The 19,811-nt window shown below is 45.6% G+C and overlaps 1 protein-coding gene across 2 annotated transcripts in view; it reads left to right on the plus strand.

The window, feature by feature from the left end:
* unc5ca (unc-5 netrin receptor Ca) overlaps window positions 1-19,811 on the plus strand; it is a 134,592-nt gene that overhangs the window by 59,610 nt on the left and 55,171 nt on the right. For both annotated transcript variants that reach the window (XM_031570529.2, XM_031570530.2), the window contains exons 2-3: window positions 9,104-9,334; window positions 17,352-17,495. In XM_031570529.2, the coding sequence (XP_031426389.1) occupies window positions 9,104-9,334; window positions 17,352-17,495 (375 nt within the window). The remainder of the gene's footprint in view (window positions 1-9,103; window positions 9,335-17,351; window positions 17,496-19,811) is intronic.

Genomic DNA, 19,811 nt, shown 5'->3' on the forward strand with positions numbered 1-19,811 from the left:
TGTGTGTGTGTGTGTGTGTGTGTTTTTGTGTATGCATGCATGCCTGTGTGTCTGTGTGTATGAACGTGAATGTCATTATGCATCACTGTTAGATAGAAGGGTGATTTGTGAGAGAAATCTGCGCCCGGGACTGTTGTGCAAGCACTTTCTGTCCAGCTCGGCATCTCATTTTAATGTCTGCTATCTGCATCGATAAGCACCCCCACACACGCCCCCGCCCCCCCCATCTGATCAATACTTACTCAGCAGTCACTCTTCTATCTGTTCTCAAGCAAAAGATACCATCCAGTATCGACCCCCCAGTGCTACTGCACTCATGTTGTGTGTTCATTCAATACCCGGAACAGGCACACATGGGACAATAATAGTGATTTAGCTCCTCTGATAATGACCCCCCCCTCCCCACCCACCACACACACACACACACCCCTCTTTTAGGATCGCTGGAATCTGAGAAGCTCCCGAACCTCATTCCCCCACATGGCGCAGGTGACCTTTGTCCTGACCAGGATGTGGAGAAATGTTCTCACAGTGAGGAAGTCACTGGGTGTCTGTCACTAGGGACTTGGCTACATATGTTGTTGTGCTATTTTCTTGTTAGTTATCGGTGTTTGTTTTGGCCAGATGGGCCCTCAGAGCTGTAGTAGCTCAGCATGTAGGATATGACACTTAAGGTTCCTGCTGATTTTCCAGGAAATGCCGGTACTGGTGAACATGTCTAGTGGGTTAAAAGTTCAGTGTGGTGAAGGAGGAAAATGTATTGCTTAAGGTCATACTTCCATTGCAAAATGTCTGTTATTTGTGCCAGACTGTAGTTTATTCTAAAACAGCTTTCCAGGCAAATGGTTGGAAAAGACAGAATAAACAACACCTCTCTAATAGTTACACCAGTTGCACCATTCAGGCTTAAGCCTTTCTCTCACTATGATTGGCGTTAATCTAACGCCTAGTCAGTAGCAGGCATAAAGTCAAAGTCCAGGCACGTTTCTATTGTAAAAACTTTAGACACCATTTCTGTATTTTGGGTGTCAGTGAAATTAGCTTTTCTTTTTTCCTTTGATCCTCCATTGCCGCAAATCATGAATGATAAGCTACAAATGAACAAAACAGTGGGAGATCGTTAACAATGTATCTTAGCAATGTACGCTGCTAGGCAATAGCCAAAGTCCTGTGGGCATTCCTATGAACACGCATTGCTAAGATGTAGTTAGGCCTAGGCTTAAGTTGGTTTGGTGCAACCAACATCAAGTCCATTCTAAAGACTGGTCTTATCAAAGCCAGACTTAGCAGTTAGAGCCAAGCTAAGTAAAGACCAGTTGGTGCAGCCAGGTCCTAAGCCCTAACATATGAGGCTAGGGGGTGAGTCCGGCTCTGTGTCTCTCCCTAGTCTGTGCCACCCTCCAGCCGGCACTACGCTACACCTTTGCCACCCACTCTGCCCCCTATCCGTGGCGGGTCACCTGCACCCAGAGCCTGCTCGTGTAGCCCTCGGCACACTCACACTGGAGGAAGAGGAATGCGCGGAAGGGGAGATTTACAGTGCGCCTCATCCCTGTTCAGCATTTAATCACATGATGGAGGGGTATCCGCAGCCACAGAGATACATTTCTTTACAGAGGGAGATAAATCAGGGTCCTGGCTCAAAGATGTAGAGGGAGAGAGAGAGAGCGAGAGAAAGAGAGAGAGAGAGAGAGAGAGAGAGAGAGAGGGCCTTATCTACCACACGAGTGGGAAGTATTGGACATCCGCCAGCTGTTATCGCTTACACAGAAGAATAATGTATAAATTCTTTTTGAGAAATACGCTCTCTTCTCTCCCAGCATATTATCAGGCAGACAACAGATTCTGGTCAATGTCGCTTCTTGTCTGTTTTTCACTGTTGGGGCAAAAACCATGGAGCTTGACCGTTTTTCTTCTTTTTTTTTAACAGGTTACTCAGCATGCATCCTGATTAACTCACGTTTTGTCAGCTACTTAGCCAGAATGAAAACGGAATAGGATTTGTGTTTTATTTATTTATTTATTTTTCCACTGTTGGCATCTCAGAGATCAATTTTCATGGTTTCATAGGGGTGCGGTAGGGATGTGAGCTAGATGAAGCTCGTGGCGTTTACACGTTCTGGTCCACGTTCTGCCACCGAATGCCACCTCCCCGCTGCCAGCCTCGCGCATCTCGATTTCACCCTGCGGTCAGAGATGTGCGGAGCGCTTCAAATCCATAGCACGATCATTTGATATTTCTGCCTGTTCTATTAAACAGCAGCCCCAATCAATAGGTCTCTCCGATACGACGGCTGGTTAATCATTGTCGTGAAGGGATTGCCTCCATGTTTTGACTGCTGATCAACCAGGCTTCTTGCGTGGCTCCTCGTGAAAGAAACAGGTTGTTTCCTTGAAAACCTTTCCCCTACTCAGACTCAAATAAGCTTTCACTCACATACCGTACCCTTTCACATACACTGTCTTGCACATCCATTCTTAGTCAACATTCTCTGCAAGCCATATGTTAGAGACTGTTCAGAAGCCTGGTGTGAGTCAGCCATACTGTACTATAGCGCATTTTTCTTTTTTCACGCTCACTTGTATGATACAGTAGCAGACGATGTGAATGACTGCAAAATTATCTCAGTACTTGACTCCTGAGCTTAAATGAGCAGATCAATACAAGACCTCTTCTTTTCTTTCTTCCTCTCTTGCTTTTGCCCTTTTCTCTATGTCTGTCTCTCTCTTTCTCTCTCTCCACACAGATTGTGCGGCATTACAGAGCAGTAGCTCTGTTTGAAGGGGCTGCGTTTGAGGGCTGTTGTGCCTCGCGCAAACATTAAAAATGGGCCATTGTGCGACCACCTGGGGTTTTGTTTTAACAGAGATAAAATAGATGAAGCCAAAGTGTGATGCCTTCCCCCCCCGCCCCCCCCCCCTTCTCCGCTCTAGTGTTCTATTTCCGAGCCCTTGATCTGTTGACGCACGTCAGTCACAACAGCCCTTATTTTCCTGCCTGTTCACACACTGCCTGTATAGTGGCACCGTGGATATGATCTGGGTGCCTACCAGCCCCACCATCTTTTATCACCTCAATCAACACCGACATCATTATCTTAACTACTTATCATTAACTACCACCAGAGAGAGAGAGAGAGAGACAGAGACAGAGACGGAGACAGAGACAGAGAGAGTAAAGTAGACACAGATTCACCATTGACCCCTTTCATTGGCTTGTGGTGTCAGAGTGCAATTACCAGCAGTCTCTCATGTCAATAGTCCTGGTATGGATGGTCCTGTACTGTGTGTGAATTAGGCTGTTAGTGTTTGTCTTTGGGAAAAGGTCTGCGTCTCCTCTGGTCGAGGGCAGAGGCGGGCGGGCGGGCGGGGCTGTCTGGGTAATTACGCGGCGCTATCAGCAGACGCACTAGTGGAGAGGAGAGCGGAGTGAGTTGTGGCCCTGGGTCCAGTGATAGCGCCAGCCTGATGGGCTGTGCTGATAGCCAGAGTGCTGTGTGATCAGCTAGACTTCATCTCGAGTATTTATAGCACACACACTCGCTCTATGGCCGGCGTATGTCATGCTCACATGTCTCTCTGTCGTCTCCCATAGGCTCTGTTTCTCTTCCCCTCTCTCCTTTTCCCCTCTCTCTTTAGCTCTCTCTTCCTTTTCATTTTCTTAACATCATCGTTAGTTTCTTTCTCATTGAGTCCCATTTTATTTCTCTCCTTCTCTGTCTCTCCACCTCACCTGAGATGTGCTGAGAAAACCCTTTTTTCTCTCTCTCGCTCGCTCTCTCTTTATTCCTTTACCTCTGTTGCTCATGCTTTTGTAGAGAAAAAAAAAACATGTTCTTTTAACAGTGTATAAATACTGGCACACTCCCACACATGACACGAGAACAGATCCTTTTTTGGGGGGGAAGTTACACCGGGAGAGGCAGAACAGATTGAGTGTTTTTTCTCCTCTGTGAAGGTGAGAATCAAACACACAGCAGCTCCACACTGCTGTCTGTGTGCAGCATGGGGGCTGGTAGGGGCAGGGGTGTGTGTGTGTGGGGTTGGGGGGTGGGGGTGGGTGTACGTGAGCCCCAACATATGCCAAGGCACATCACAGATCCTGAGCACAGCACAGTCCCACCCACTGGCACTGAGGGGTGCTGCTGTGTGGTGTTTATGGCATGGCTTTAAAGCACATCGCCACCACCTCAAACAGCTTCCACTCCCACATTGGCTGCCTGTCTGTCTCTGCGACCTTGATGTGTGGGATCCTTGAACGGGAGCGGAAAAAAAAGCAAAAACAAGCATAGAGCTATTAAAAATTATGCATGATAATTCCCATAATTCCCATTCTTAGTCAAGTCTTCTGTGTTCTGGGTAGTTCTGTACCCCAAAACGTTTTCTCCTCATATTTTCAGTTGACTTTTGCTAACTGTCTTTTATGACTGTGTTGCCAGTAGACTGAATGGTAGTATTGTTGGTTGTTTACACGCTTTTCTTCCACATTCCTCAGTAGGGGTTGTTTAATTGTTTGTGTGTGAGAGTGTGGGTATGTGAATGCCCCCACTTCGGCGGTCCTATTAAGTTTGTTGTGTTTGCGATAGTGATCACCCTGAGGTTTTGGAGGGGAGAGAGGGGTTGTTAAGGGGGTGGTGATGGGGGAGGGTCGGAGGGGGGCTGGTTCACGGTTCTGATCTGCAGCTGCTGATCGAACTGATAGACTGGCATTACCTCATGCCGGCTACGGCTACTGCCCTGATAAGACATCAAGAGAGCTTTCCCAAGACAGTGCCCACACTCCACCTCACTCGAAGACTAGTGAGAGAAAAGGAGCGTGGCAGAGGAAGAGGGGGAGACAGAGAGAGGGAGAGAGAGAGAGAGAGAGAGATGGAGAGATAGGGAGAAACAGCAAGAGACAAGCAGAGGAAAGACAAAAGAGCAAACTGAAAGAGAGGTCTTTTCACTGTCAAAGGGCTGTTTAGATTGTGATGTGCTCCGTCTCAAGCACTGGCACTTGCTTGGAGTAAAAGTGTTGTATGTAACACTCTGTCGACGTAACAGACCGTTGACTTAATTATAGAGAGACTAATACATAGTCGCGGCTAGTCGAATCATTTCTCCAGTGCGGTTGCAGTGCTATTCAAAGACCTGGCTGCCCCTGGCACACCTTGTTTTATTACTAGTTCACCCAAAATGGTTGACTTTAATCAAGGGAAACTGGCCATTGGGTTTTCCCATTAAAAATAATCGAAATCATTTTTAAATATTCAAACAAAGAAATCATTAAACAGAACCCCTAGCAAATAGGTATTGTTTGAGAATCATACAATGGGAAATGTGGAATACCATCACACACTTGGACAATAACCAGGACGGAAATTAATTAACTAAGAATGCTAATTTAAAACACAATCTTTGTTATTCTACATAAATGAGCCTGCCCACTAATTGCAAATATAGATATCATGAAAACCAATGAACATTTTTAGTCTGACTGATAATGAAAACCTAGCTGAAGTCAGGGAACCGCTATTTTGATGCTGCCACTGTTCTGATGGAACCTAGAGCACGATGAAGGCATATATCTCCATTTGCACTCCCAAGAGATAAAACCATTGACATTGCCAGTGTTCACTGCCATACTCACTGGATGAGCAGGTAATGCCCAAGGCTTTATCATCACAATCAGCAGATCAAGCGAAACCGTGACTGCTGCTTCCCTGTACATTGCAGTCATTCAAAACTTGGGCCCTAATTTGAAAAGGCAATGAGCTGTGCACGTAGTCCACAAATGGTGCAACATCAAAGGGAGGAGTTGACAAGAATTGTTATTTGCATGTATGCACTCATAGGACGCTAGAGTAGCGGGAAACCTTTGTGGAATAGGGGAAATGGCACATTCATTTGTGGGTGTGCTGTTGAATTTGTGTCTTTTGAGCCAATCATGTCAACAGGAGTTCTGATATGTGCTGTTATGACAAGTCACTAACGATTTGCGATCAGTGCATGTTATGAAAATATTGAAATTTTTAAATTGTCATAGTGAAATACTTAAAATGTTGCCCAGCACAGTTCAAACTGTAATCATTGCAGTTGTCTTCATTATATTTAAGTTTTTAGGGGAATCATTTATGTAGTATATAGTGGAAAGGTAAGTGAAGGGTTTTGTAGGAAAAGAATGCGAATGCTTCAACCGATAAACCAAAAACATTAAGGTCATCCTTTTCTCACCGAATAATGAAAAAAAAAATGGCAAAAAAGAGTCCCAGCCAAACAGAAGAACATGAAAGAAAGTACTGATTCCACAACGAGAATTCTTTAAATGGAGTGACTCGCAATAATTTGATCCTTTTCCAGAAACAGCAAAGATTTACACAAAACACAGGTAATATTCCATATTCAGAGGGAAGTGAATAATCCCAAATGGCTCATTTGTGCATCTATTAAGCTAGGGCCCCTTGACTCATCTTTGGTTCCCAGGTCAGTCCTACTAAATATTTTGTGTTGTTTTCCTGCTTTCCAGACTGGTCCATGCAACATTGATACTTAATGAGTAGCATTGATGTCTGGCTCTTGATACAGAGACATGGAAACACTGCAGAAATGTCTCACAAAGAATTTTCTCCTGAATCCATGAAAATGTTTGGCCTCGATAATGAAACATTCACTATATTAATATATTTGGATTAATTTCTGTCCCAAAGCAAAAGAGAGATGAGTGAAAGGGACGAGGAGAAGCAGTCAGTGTTTGCTCTCTGCGAATCCATTTGTCATGCTTTTTATAACTTGGCATCTAAAGTTTATTTGGCCAAGAGAAAGCTACAGAAGGGCCTGAGGTGCTGTAGCCTGCATGAACTTCACTGCCCTTGGCCCAGGAAACCTATCCCCACACTAGTGCCTCCTGCTGTTTGTCATGGAAACCTACTCGAGTGGACCAGCTATCCTTCAATTGCAAACAGACAAGAGAAAAACCCTGTAAACATAAATAAATACAAGTACACCTAGTAAACTACATAGTCCTCGTCTCCCTTTAATGGCTCAGAGCTAGTGTGTTTTATAGTGAAAGTGAAATGTCATAACAGACAGTGAAGACGCAGTTTAGTCTGAGTGAGACCAGCGGGGGGTCTCCCCGCAACGGAGTTGTGGTTCCCCGTGGGGATGAGTGGTGACTCAGTGGAAGACCAGTGGATGGGGCGGGGAGACTTTACCTGTCCGTCTCCACGATTCGGTTTCGGGTTTTGCGAAAGGTTGGTGATATTTAAGCTCAACAGCCAATCAAATTACAATCTTCCCTTCTGTGCCCCTGAAGCACTGTGTTGATTGGCTAGGATCGTTTATGGCTCGGTCCGAGCCACTATTGTTTTTCCCCATTTACAGAGCCAGGACTGTGTATAAACACTACAGTCTTTTTTTGAGCACCAACTACAGGACCATAAGGAGCAGTTTGTGTATTGCATTAGAATCATGGACTGCACCTTCAAACAGCCCTCATACCTGTCCTACACACACTGCACCATGACCCAGGTCAGAGTCTGCATGAGTCCCAAAGCAGGGACTTGTGTGAGGATGAATTACAGATGGAGTGATAGAGCCTTCGTGGAAGAGGGGAAGCAGAGCAGAGCAGAGCAGTCACCCTCTCCAGGTTGTGTATCACGTGCCGATCAATATTTTATGTGTGTCGCAGTTTGAGCAATGAACGTATCAGTACCGGCAGCGACTCGTGGGGATGAGGAGGGGGGTGGCTGGATTTGGAATGAGAGAGATCAAAAGAGCGAGAGAGGAGAAGGTAAAAGAGAGAGTGAGAGAGAGAAAGACAGAATATGCATAATAGTGTAAGACTAAGGAACTGGAACATGTTTAAAGACTGTGGAATTAATATAGATCTTCGCCGTATAACCATACACACACACACACACACACACACACACACACACGCACACACACACACGCAAGTCTGCATTTATCTGTCACATTCCGGTTTTTATTTCTCACCCGAATTTGTTTACCACGAGCTGCTTTCTAATCACAGACACTCCAGAGTGCTAGCCTGAGGTAAAACAACACTCGCTCGTGTGATAAGGAATTAACCACCATCCCCGACGTGGGGGGAAATGGAGATATGGACTGCTCAGTGCAGCAGCAGCAGCCGACTGCTTTGCCCTATTTGGGTGTGTGACCGCACCTCCACACCTCTCAGTCAGTCTGTTTGATGTGAGACCCCAGGTGAGAGCATGACTGCCTCTAATGAAGCCTCCTTGATGACAGAATGGCATGAAATTACAGGCTGGAGTAAAAAAAAAAAAAAAAAAAGCAAGAAAAAAAACATCAAAGTGGGGAAATCAAGTATGTGTATCGTGGCACAGATTCTGCCACCTATTTATGGTTCTCTCGGCGAGGCATCGATTCTGCCACCTATTTATGGCTTCTGTTGGAGTTGGGATGCTCTTGCGGTTCTCCACTGCTGAACGTAACCGCAGAGTGACGCTGTGCTGACATGGGGCGACGTTTATTTTTTTTGTCCGATAATTATGTATATTCATTTTCTTGGCCATCGATTGTCTCTGGCTCTCTGGAATAAAGTGACTTCTAGGGGAGCTGGATGGATCTGACCGCTGAGCACAGACTCAGTGGTTACAGTTATTTGTGTGTCTTTGCGGGCAAAGCTTTCAGCACTGGTGTGCAGATGATGATATATTCATCCTCAACACTGATCATTTGCCATTCATCCTGTAACGTAAATGTGTTAGTTAACATGAGGTCGGGTCAAACAGCAGATGCATCACTTATTTCAGCCCATGTTCAAGCAGAAATCTCCAGTCGGCCAGCAATGGTCAAACAGTGGCAGTGTGACTTTATCTCGTCAAATAGCCACTAAAGTCTGTATAAGAGCTACTCAGTGTAAGTATACAGGGTAAATATAATTCTCCTAGCATATTGCAGTCCTGGTTGAACTGTGTAAATTGAACAGTAAATAATGCTATCAAAAGAACTGTGCTATGGTTGTAAGGGTGACATTTCTTATGACTTTGTACTTCAGTCTGTATTGGGGTTGAATTGGAATGAAAACACAAATACAAGCCAGCATTAAACAATGCTCTCTGTGTGTGTCTGTCTTCCTTAGTGGACGATGACTTCCTGGGGCTGGGCGAACTACCAGAGACCTTCCCCTCAGACCCGCCAGAACCCCTGCCCCACTTCCTCATGGAGCCAGAGGAGGCATACATCGTTAAGAACAAGCCGGTGAACCTCTACTGCAAGGCCACCCCTGCCACACAGATCTACTTCAAGTGCAACAGCGAGTGGGTCCACCAGAAGGACCACACTGTGGAGGAGCGGGTGGACGAGACATCAGGTCAGTGGATGCAAACAAATGAACAAACATACAAAACAAATCATTTTTTGGGGTTGGAAATGGGGCACCCACACAATTTCAATGCTCTGACTGGGATCAGCAAAATGCACAATCGGCAGTGGAGCGTGGAATAAGCCACAGTGGCAGTTTGCTGTTTGCCTTTTTGCATTCACATTTACAGGCACAGGATTTTTACAGCCCCCATTTTAAGTGGGACTGGATGAAAGAACGGGTGCGAATTCCAAAGAGATAATCCTTCCTTTTAGAGTTCCTTTTTAAGAGTGAAGTCACATATGTTCAGCTGTGCATGTAAGGTTTGTTTGATTTCACCATCTTTTTTATTTTCTTGTGAACGGTGTATGTACTTAGATCAACAAAGCTTATATGGGCTGAATAATTTGTTCATACTGGAATAAGGATTAGAGAAAACGTAGTGCCTGAAAACAAACTTAAGAAAATGGAACAGGCATAACCCATACTATGCAAGCTGCAATTTAGCATATTATTGAAATTATCGGCATTAACTTCACGCCGTTTGGGCAGCAGAAATTAATGCACATTCAAGGTGGTAATGCGGGCATGACGCAAAGCAAAGTGGCCGTTAAACCTTGAAGTGCTATACCCAAACACCGTGAAGTCCATTATCCCGCTTATACCATGGTTGCCACACTTGCGTTACATTCATTTGTGGATATATTTTCCACGTTTGGATTGCTAAAACTGCCTTTTTTGTAGAACTATTCTTTCCGCCACACATTGAGTCTTTTCTTAACTTACAGGACAAACTGCCATTGCTAGTTCTAAATGCATGGTCGCTATGGCCAGTTGTTAGTTCCATAATTCTCATTGCCAAGATAGCATATCCCAGCATTCTGTTGGGCTTTAGATTTGTAAAATCACTGTGGCCCTTAGCCCAAATGTAGTGTAACGGTAGTAATTTGCAACTGTGTCACAATGTGACAGGGAAACTTTAAAGGGAAACTTCGGCAACCGCAAAAAGGCTATACAATGTAATCCTCTGGGGCATGCATCTGTGTGAAAGGAAATCACTTCTTTCCACCACTGACAGGCTCATAATGTAATTATAAGTGTCTGCCTATACAGAAAGGATTCCTACAGAGATAGACCTGTGTCTGTTTACCTCAATCACTGTAAAGAAACTGTAGAAGATGGCTGGGATGCCTGCGATGCAGATGCTTGCCCCATGGGATTGCATTGTATAGCCGTTTTGCAGTTGACGGTTATAGCGTTCTTACTCAATACTGGACCGAGTTCCTTTAAACTTCACAATGAATTTGGCGAGTGCAATGCAGTAAAAAAACTGGAACTACTTCATAGGTGTGTAAATAATGTGTGTACAAAATGTAATTGCTGTCTAAAGATTGCGTCTCAATAGGAAATTGTGTGAAGCATTTGTAAACTTACTCAAATGGTTAGAACAGATTTGATTCATAACTTTTGACCTCATGGCATGTGTGAAAATAGTCAAAAGTCAATAGTCAAGTAAACTCCATAAACCCTATTTATGACAGAAAGGGCATCTCTGCAGTCTTCTCCTCCTGTTTGTCTCTTCATCGCTCTGCCACGCTCTCTGCACCATGCCGAGCCCCCCTTTCCCTGCCACTTCCAGACTCTGTCTCCACTACAAACAAGCGCTCGGGAATCCCAGGGAGGGGAATAGCACTAATTGTGTTGGGTTTATACCGCTGCCGTCATGATACAGAGGCATCAGTCGGCAGCTTCTGTCACCTTCCCTCATGCAAAAGGTAGCGACTGTCTGTTTGTGCAGAACAAATGGCTTCCGGGAGACATGTTTGCATGAGGGGTGGGGGTGTGATACTCTCCATGGGAAGGTGACATCTCCACAGCTGTTTCATTCATCAGCCACGGTTTTGACTGCAGAAAGGTGAAAGTGGAATGTGCGAAATGTCAGACTTAATTTCGCCGAGCATCTCTGCTCCACTTTTCTCTCTCTTTCTCTCTCTCTCTCTCTCTCTCTCTCTCTCTCTGTCTCTCACTCGCTCACTCGCTCTGCCTTCCATTCTCCACAAGTAGGATCTCTTCACTTCACGGTCAATAAAGCCGTTGTCTAAGTGTTTATTGCGTTCAGGGGGCCGGACCGGCCATGTTCCAGGCCGTGGTCTGGTCTGTGCACATGCTTGCACAGGGGTCTTGCCGGAATGCTTTTTGCATTGTGGGAGGACAAGGAGGGATGTCGTTGGAGGGTAATGTGGCCCGCGCAGATCCCCAGACACCGCAGACATCTGCAGGGGCAGTAATATCCAGACGTCTGATAAGTCCTGTCATGTCCCAGGCCAATAGAAATCTAAAATGTGTGTGTGGGGGGTGGGGTAAGAGATTCAGTATTATTGCTACCTGGAGGCTAGGGGGGCTAACTCAATTTCCCACTTTGGCAGCTGAATGTGGTCAATCAAGGCAGGCTTGTAGTCTATAATGACATGGGGACCCTCTGGGTTTTCATTCTTTACCAAAACAGCTTTGCCGCCATCAGTGCTCCCTCCCGCTTATTTCAGAAAAATGGGCACTATTTATTTCTGCCTGGCATGTGCTCATTGCACAGTTGGTGCACACAGTATTCCCCATTCTCATGAATGCCAAAGAGGTCTGATATTTCATGCTGATGTTGTCATATGTACATCTTGAAAGGTCAGATCTTAGAAACTTCTTGGCTGTTTCATTGAAGTTTTTGGCTACTTTACAGGCTATGGTGCCAATAACAACAACAACAACAACAGAACACCAACTGTATCGGTATATCTATTTAAAGGGATCTATACCATGAGTTCTATTTAAAGGGATCTATACCATGAGCTCTATTTAACGGGACCTATACCATGAGTTTCAGTTCATCTTGGTTCTTTATTCATTGCAACACCAAAAGTAAAGTAAACGTCAGTTAGTTAGTTCATCACAGAAATGTAACCTCTGCAACCCTGCATTTTACCATGTCATCATCTTACTCACAGCATACTCTGCAGAGTAATTCAGAATAATTAAACAAATGATAAATAATTCAAACCTAGCTACATCACAACAAAGCCCTTGCTCTTGACTTGACTCAGTGCCATAGTAGTAAATACTTGTCAGTCCCAGGGGAAATTGTGTGTCACCTTGACCATAACGGAAGGACGTGTTGACGTTCAGCCCCCGGTCTCGGTATCAGGCGAGTTTTGTGCGTTTTTCTATAAAGCACGGGGATGAAACCCAACACTGACATATAAGGGCCCTGCCATGCTCAAGCAGAGTCGGCAGCAAAACAAACGCTCCTCTCTGATGGCGGCTCCCAGCTCGCTCCGCTCACCTCCTCTCTAATTCATCCATCCTCCTGCCCCCTCCACTCCGCTCTTCTCCTCTCCTGCCCTCCCTCGCCACAGCCAACCCCGACTGAAAGAAAAAGAAAACCCGCAGATAAGGGCTGGCTCTGGCGGTCAATAGCTATTTGAGAGGATGGAAAGCTGATCTGATTCTGATTCTCTGTCCCTCTCTCACTCCGTCTCTCTCTCTCTCTTTCACTTGCTTCCTTCCTTTCTTTCTGCTTCTTTCTTCGTCTTGTCTTCTCTCCCTCTTTCTCCCCCCCCCCCCCTCTCTCTGAGAGGGACAGAAGTAGATTAGCAGTGGAGTGGCCCAGCAGCAGGAGGTGGGAGGGTTAGAGGGCTGAGGAAGAAGACAGGAGTGTGTTATCTGCAGCCCTGCATGGCTCCAGCTGGAAAATCATTAGCTCTGGAGTTTGTTCAGTAGGATGGAAGGAGAGAAACAGAGCAAGAGAGAGAGGAGAAAAAAGAAATAAAAAAAGAAAGACTTTGCTTACAGCGGGGCATGCCAAGCCTGGCTCATTAGCTCACCCCGGCTCTAAATGGATTTCCTCTGTAACCAATCGTGGGCCTCAGCCGAGGGGGTCCCGGCGGAATCTCAGACGGATTACTCGGGTTTCAGCCGGGGCGAAGCGCGAGTCTGCCGTGGCGGGAGAAGGGGCATCCATCACTCCCTCATGACAGATATCCAGTCATCACTGCTTCAGCCGTATGGGGTGTTCACTGAACAGTATCAAAACATTACAACAGGAGCACCTGCTTTTTTGTGTAGGCACGAAACATGCTGACATGATATCGATAGACTGCGAGATATCAAACAGGAACCCCTCACTCGCATATACACATGTGGTCAATCTTTTTTGTCGAACTGTAGAGAGTAGTTTTTTTTTATGTGTCCTTCTCTTACTTGAGGTCAGGTAGTGTTGTTGTGTTCGGTGTCTGGCTAGCGTGGTGCTCCCTGAAGGCTCTGCGGGTAGAGTAGAGTCAGGCCAGCGGAGCGGAAAGCTTTGATCTCTGTTTCACATCTTTCCCTCTTACATTTTGTTCCGCAACAGAGGGAAGGTCAGACGGGTCGATGTGTTTGACCCCTGCACACATCCTACCCTTCCCCTTGCACCTGTTCCACACTGTTGCAATCATGTTCTGCCGTGGCCACAGTTGAGAGAGATTTTGAGAGTTGAAGATTTGGCGAGGCTCTGTAGCGGGATCACAGATCCACAAAAACAAATCACTCATTACTCGGCTGTCTCTGCCTGTAGTCATCAATGGAGGCGAGGCACCCTTTTGATTCCAACTTCTGTGCAGTTGTGGCACCCACTGTGAAGACCTTTAGATATGCTCTGAGGCCTCTGCAGTCACCTACTAAGAGGATGCTCTAGTCCATGCAATGTTAATCACCCTCTGTGAGCTCAGTTTTAATAGTTTATCATTGCTATATGTCTGTAGTGCATATATTGAACTATAATTTACCATATGTCCCTTGAGGAAGCGTCGAAACGAAAAGCTGCCAGAGGCATCTTCACGTTACACAAGGGTTGCAGGTTTCATGAGCAGGACATGCTGTAATGTTATGACAGCAAGGTCTATTTTATTACCATATTAATCAAAAAGAAATGTGCTTGCACATATGCACTTGTGTAGGACCTCAGAGGACAGTGACAAGTTTCTGATGGTTGTGGTGATTTGTTTGCTCTGTGTTTCTCGTTACGGTCCCACTCAGATTGATTTCCTCTTCTCTCTCTCCCTCCCTTCCTCTTTCTCTCTCGTTCATACTCCCTCTCGCTCCCTCTGTCGCCATGGTACAAACTGACATTGTTGTGTGAATCACAAGCCTCAATTATTTATGGTCATGATGGTTCCTAAATGAGGTCAATTCCGTTCTGTGTCAGTGAGCAGCGTCGTTTGATTTGCTGCTGGTGCTCCTGCTGGAGTGTGAGTCAGGGTGTGAGGAACCGTGTCGAGGTGCCGATCTCTGCCGGCTCTCTTTCACCCTCTCTCTCTCTCTCTCTCTCTCTCTCTCTCTCTCTGTCTCTCTCTCCCTCTCTCTTTCTCTCTCTCTACTACACGACTCACACACAGCTATGGCTACTCTCATTGGGCTGCGCCCCCTCCAAGCACACACGCAGAAAAAACAAAAACAAATGGAGGAACCAGTGGAGCTTGGGAACCAGGAGGCACTGTGATGATCAATCACATTTTGGGTTGCAGGTACTGGGAACCTATGGAGCGTGGAGCGCGCTCTCTCTCTCTCTCTCTCTCTCTCTCTCTTTCTCCTTTCTATTATGTCCCCACCTCGCTCTTTCTTTCTCTTGCTCTCTGTGTCAGGCCAGTCCCTCCATGTTGCTCCCGGTCTTGACATCTTGGCTGCGTTTTACTACATGTTACTTTTGGCATGGCATGAGTGAGCAAACTCCCTTCTCCTCTGGTTCATTTTCATCTTGTTGAGTTGAGGTGAGGGCCAAAAAAGTCTCACTGTTCCAAGCACAGCTGACTGCTCAAGGGGTTCTTCTGAAATCTACCGTGATTCATCTCTCTCCTCTTTCCCTCCATGCATTGCGTCTCTCTCTCTCTCTCTCTCTCTCTCTCTCTCTCTCTCTCCCTACTGATTTTTGTCTGAGCAAGTGCTCCTCACAAGAAGAAACCTGGAGAGGCTTCCCAGCTTCTAGGATTGTTTTCAAAAACAGACGCCATCTTCTTCCTCTCTGCATCCACTCTCTCACCTCCTCTGTTCCCGGCTTGTTCAAACACACCAACAGAGCCGAGTAGAACTTATACCCGTGGATGGATTTGCAGTGCAGCTAAAGAGGAGCTTTATGTTTCAAAGTAAAAAAAGGAATATGCATATTTCATTCTTATTAATCATACCCAACCCCCCTCCTGCCTGGAATGTTCAGGCAAAAGCCTTAGTGCAGGCTGTTTGCACAGAAAAAGCTATAAAGGCTTGAAGTGTATTTGTAACTTTTGTGTTGTGTAACGTCTTTGGTCCTACTATCAAGTTATTGATTTGCCTCTACAAGCGGAAAACATTTTCTTTCCATTTCTCAATTTCTTGCTGCTGCATCTGTCTATTTGGAGTGTAGTCATTTCATTATTTTGTTTTCTTCGTTGAATGGGTCAGAGCTTTTTGGTGTTGGCAGATTTCATATAAGCCTTACAGTAAGTTTATATCCCAGTGCTGTTTCTTACAGATAAAAATCATCTGAAGTTCAAAAAACAAAGTTTTCAAAAGACAATGTGTCCTCTAAAGAAGTTTTGGAACCACAATGGAATTGTGTGAGTGGCAACACACAGTTGTCAAGGTACGATTACCAAGTAAACGTGTGCGGCTGGCAATCTTGTGCCCCTGTTGAGACAGTACTTTTTTTTTTGTTCCCATCGCCATTGATTTTCTGTGTAAGTTCATCTGAGTTCTCAAGTGACTTCTTAAGGGACTCGCAATTTCTCAGTCTCCCTTTGACTCTCCGTCTCCCTTTGACTCTCTGGGCTGTCCTCCTTTTAGTCTCTGTCTTTCCTCTGTCTCTGCTGATTTTATTTTCTTTTTTAAAGTAAAGAAGTCGTGAGTGAAGTTGCAACACTGCAGAGCTTTTGACTTCCATGTGGCAGCAGCTGTACCACGCTTTCTTGCTCGCTCGCTCACTCACTCTCTCACTCTCTCTTCTTGGATCCGGATTGAAGGCGGCCGTTTAAATTTTGCATGAGCTCTAAGCTAAGTTGTGGCGCACCCACACTCTTCAATGGAGGCCAGGGCCTGATTCCTATAAAGAGCCCTGTGTAAATCTCCTGAACCTGAAATAAACAGCCAAGTGATTCGCCCCCACCACCACCGCCATTCCTATAACCTCTTCTTGCCATCTTATGTTTGAAAACAACCTGAACAACACACAACAACTGTGCCTCACGCATGTACCCCCTTAACAACATCCACACACACAAAAAAACGAGAGCAAGCTGACTGGAATGGAGGGAGAGATTGTCTTTCACTCAAGGCTCACACCCTGACCTGACTGCTGTGGCAGGCAGCTGCTGGTTTCTGTCTCCTCCTCTTCTCAAGAATAGTATGTTCTGTTTGTTTATTTATTTTATAGCTGGTTAATTTCATTCGGTGAGCACCTTTCAGTCTTGATGGTCAAAAAATCGGATGTTGTGATATCCATTCACAGACAGCTACTTCCAGCTCCAACTGCAGGCAGAATAGAAACAAAGGCAGCTTGCAGCAATGTAAAAATAACATGTCAACACAATGTCAAGAGAGACTGGCAGAGTGCACAGTTATATTTGTGCCACATTGTATCGAAAAACAAATACTGACATTAAGATGGGCTGGTTTAAAAACATGGTGACATGGGTGAAATGGTTCAAGAAAATATGACTGCAGTGTGGGTGTACACCTTCTACCTATATTTCTCCTCATTCTCTTCAGGCAGATCTGTTATTATGTACTGTAAAGGTTTCATAATGTGTTTGAATGGATCAGATAAACATAGTTATAGTTATATAGTAATCATTTGTCCAGAGCAACTTTAAAAAAAACTAAAATGTATCAGATACTTATAGATAGACAGGAAATATAGACAGAATGCTGGCCCCATGTGTTGTAGTATAACCCTTACAGAATGTGTAATGTGAGCTTCACACTATTTCCAATTTATATCCATTAGCTCAAATGTACCCTCTCCCCTCCCCAGGTCTTGTGGTGCGCGAGGCCAGTATCGAGATCTCACGGCAGCAGGTGGAGGAGCTGTTCGGGCCAGAGGATTTCTGGTGCCAGTGCGTGGCCTGGAGCTCAGCCGGCACCACCAAGAGCCGCAAAGCCCACGTCCGCATCGCATGTGAGTTTGAACACCGCCAGAACAGATCAGCTGTGCCGCGCCGCAGACCCAGAGGTCACACAGTAGCTGTTAACACATCACATTAAGTCAGAGAGTGGGATTTACTGTACTGTACTTCAGCTTGCAGTGCCTGGTATGGAGAGTATATATACTATGAGCTTCCTCATTACAACATAGAGTAAAGGCATTTAACTACACGAGGGAGCAAAATGGTCATTGTACATTCAGTATGCTGTGCATGGGTTTGTTTACCCCTTTTTGGAGTTGTACACTCTCTGAAACATTTATTTCTCTCATCCTCCCATTCCTTTGTATTTACGGTCTTTTCACTCACTGCCAAGTGAGTGTTCACATTCACTATTCCAGAACCTATGAAAGGGTGTTTTTTTTTTTTACATCATTCAGTGGTCATCCATTGGTTAACACAAAAGTAATGATGTTATTGGATTTGGCTTGGCATGAGACTCTGCTGCACAGCTATCCAAGCTCTTATGGCCCCCTGTTGACTCTCCTATAGAAGCATCCCTCCATCTGCTGCACCTGTGAAAAAAAGACATCACAAAAATAAATCACAACCAGTGGTGAAGTGCGCCTGCACGTCTTTTTTAGTCGGAGGAGGGGTGGGTGTGAGAGATTCTCCCTCTCTTTCTCTCTCTCTCTCTCTCTCTCTCACTCTCTTTTTCTCTCTCTTTCTCTCTCCGTCTCTCTGTATATATCTCTCTCTCTTACTCTCTTTCTCTCTCTCTCTCTCTCTATCCTTTTACACCCCTCTCTCCTCAGAGAGGTGTGAAATCGCAGGCAGCCCATGTCTTGAGCACAGAAAGGGGTCGCGCACAGGGCGCAGACTGCTGCTCATAAGGCCGTGGAGCAGAGAGGAGCAGAGCCAGAGCTGCAGAGACGAGAGACGACAGGCGAGAGAGCAGGAACACTTGAGCTGTCGCAGTACCTCCCTTGATTTGTGTCATAGCACACCACGCTCATGAAATGTTCAGCTTTTATGTGTGGAATGGAGAGGTGTTCTTTCCGTGGCCACAGTCAATGAAGTGGTCGCTTTGGGGGACCGGTTATTTTGGGGGACGGGACGTTTAAGGGACATGTAATTTATGGGACCAGTTGTTTAGGAGAACAGTCGTTAAGGGGTCCCAGTTTTTTGGCAGGGCTGGGACCAGTCATTAAGGAAGCCTGTTTGTTTAGGGAACAAGTCATTTAGGGGACTGGTCATTCAAGGCTCCAGTTGTTTAAGAGACCAGTCGTTAAGGGAGCCAGTTGTTTAGGGAACAAGTAATTTAGGGGACTGGTCATTCAAGGCTCCAGTTGTTTAAGAGACCAGTCGTTAAGGGAGCCAGTTGTTTAGGGTATCAGTCAATCTGGGAGCAAGTCATTTAGGGAATGGTGTTTCAATGGGGACTGGTGTTTTAGGAGGCCTGAGGAGAGACACAGCCTGGGGAACGTATTGCAAAACCAGATCAGACAGTTTGAGCTTAATGTAATGAAGCATTTACGCAAACCACATTTCAGTAGTCTGGACAGGAGAATGTCTGGCATGCACGCTTCTCTCCGGGGTTGTAAATTGCACAAAATCCCCTGCCCCTCGCCCAGTATTAGACATCCCCTTCCTGTGGACCCTGTGCAAGGCAGGTGGATTGCTGACTTTGGCTGGGCTTTGAGGTAGGTGGGTGGGGTGGGGGGTGCGGAGGTGAGACTGTGGTTGTGACACCAGTTGCAAATGGACTCTGACAGATGTGTGTGGGCCCTGGCAGAGAGGAAACCTGTGTACACACACACACACACACACACACACACACACACACACACACACACACACACACACTCACTCACTCACAAAAACACAAAAACATACACACACACGCTGTCACATATAAACTCACACTCACACATACACACACACGCATGCATACACACACACCCCCTCCCTGTGGGATTGTTATGGGGAATGACTGCATGGAATGATCTTGTACCCCCATTCGTCCGCATTCATTCATTTATTCATTCATTGATTTACACCCTAACATCTGTGCTGTCACTAAGGCTTCTGTATCAGGAGCTTGAGTTTCTTTCCCTGTATTGTTCTTGAATAATCAACAATTAATGCCACTGTACCTTTTTAAGGGTTGCTCAGATATGACATGTTGTTTTATTCAAAGCAAGCAGAGGAGCCTGGGAAGTGTGCCGTTGTCATTAATTAATGAGGTGTTAAAGGTTCTTGCACAGCCAGAAGCATTTCCCATGCCATTGTCTCTTCACGGATGCCATCAGCCCTCGTCCCCACTGTTTCCGTCTCCGTGTCTCTGTCCT

Source organism: Clupea harengus, chromosome 7 (assembly GCF_900700415.2).
Source record: "Clupea harengus chromosome 7, Ch_v2.0.2, whole genome shotgun sequence".
Taxonomy (NCBI): domain Eukaryota; kingdom Metazoa; phylum Chordata; class Actinopteri; order Clupeiformes; family Clupeidae; genus Clupea; species Clupea harengus.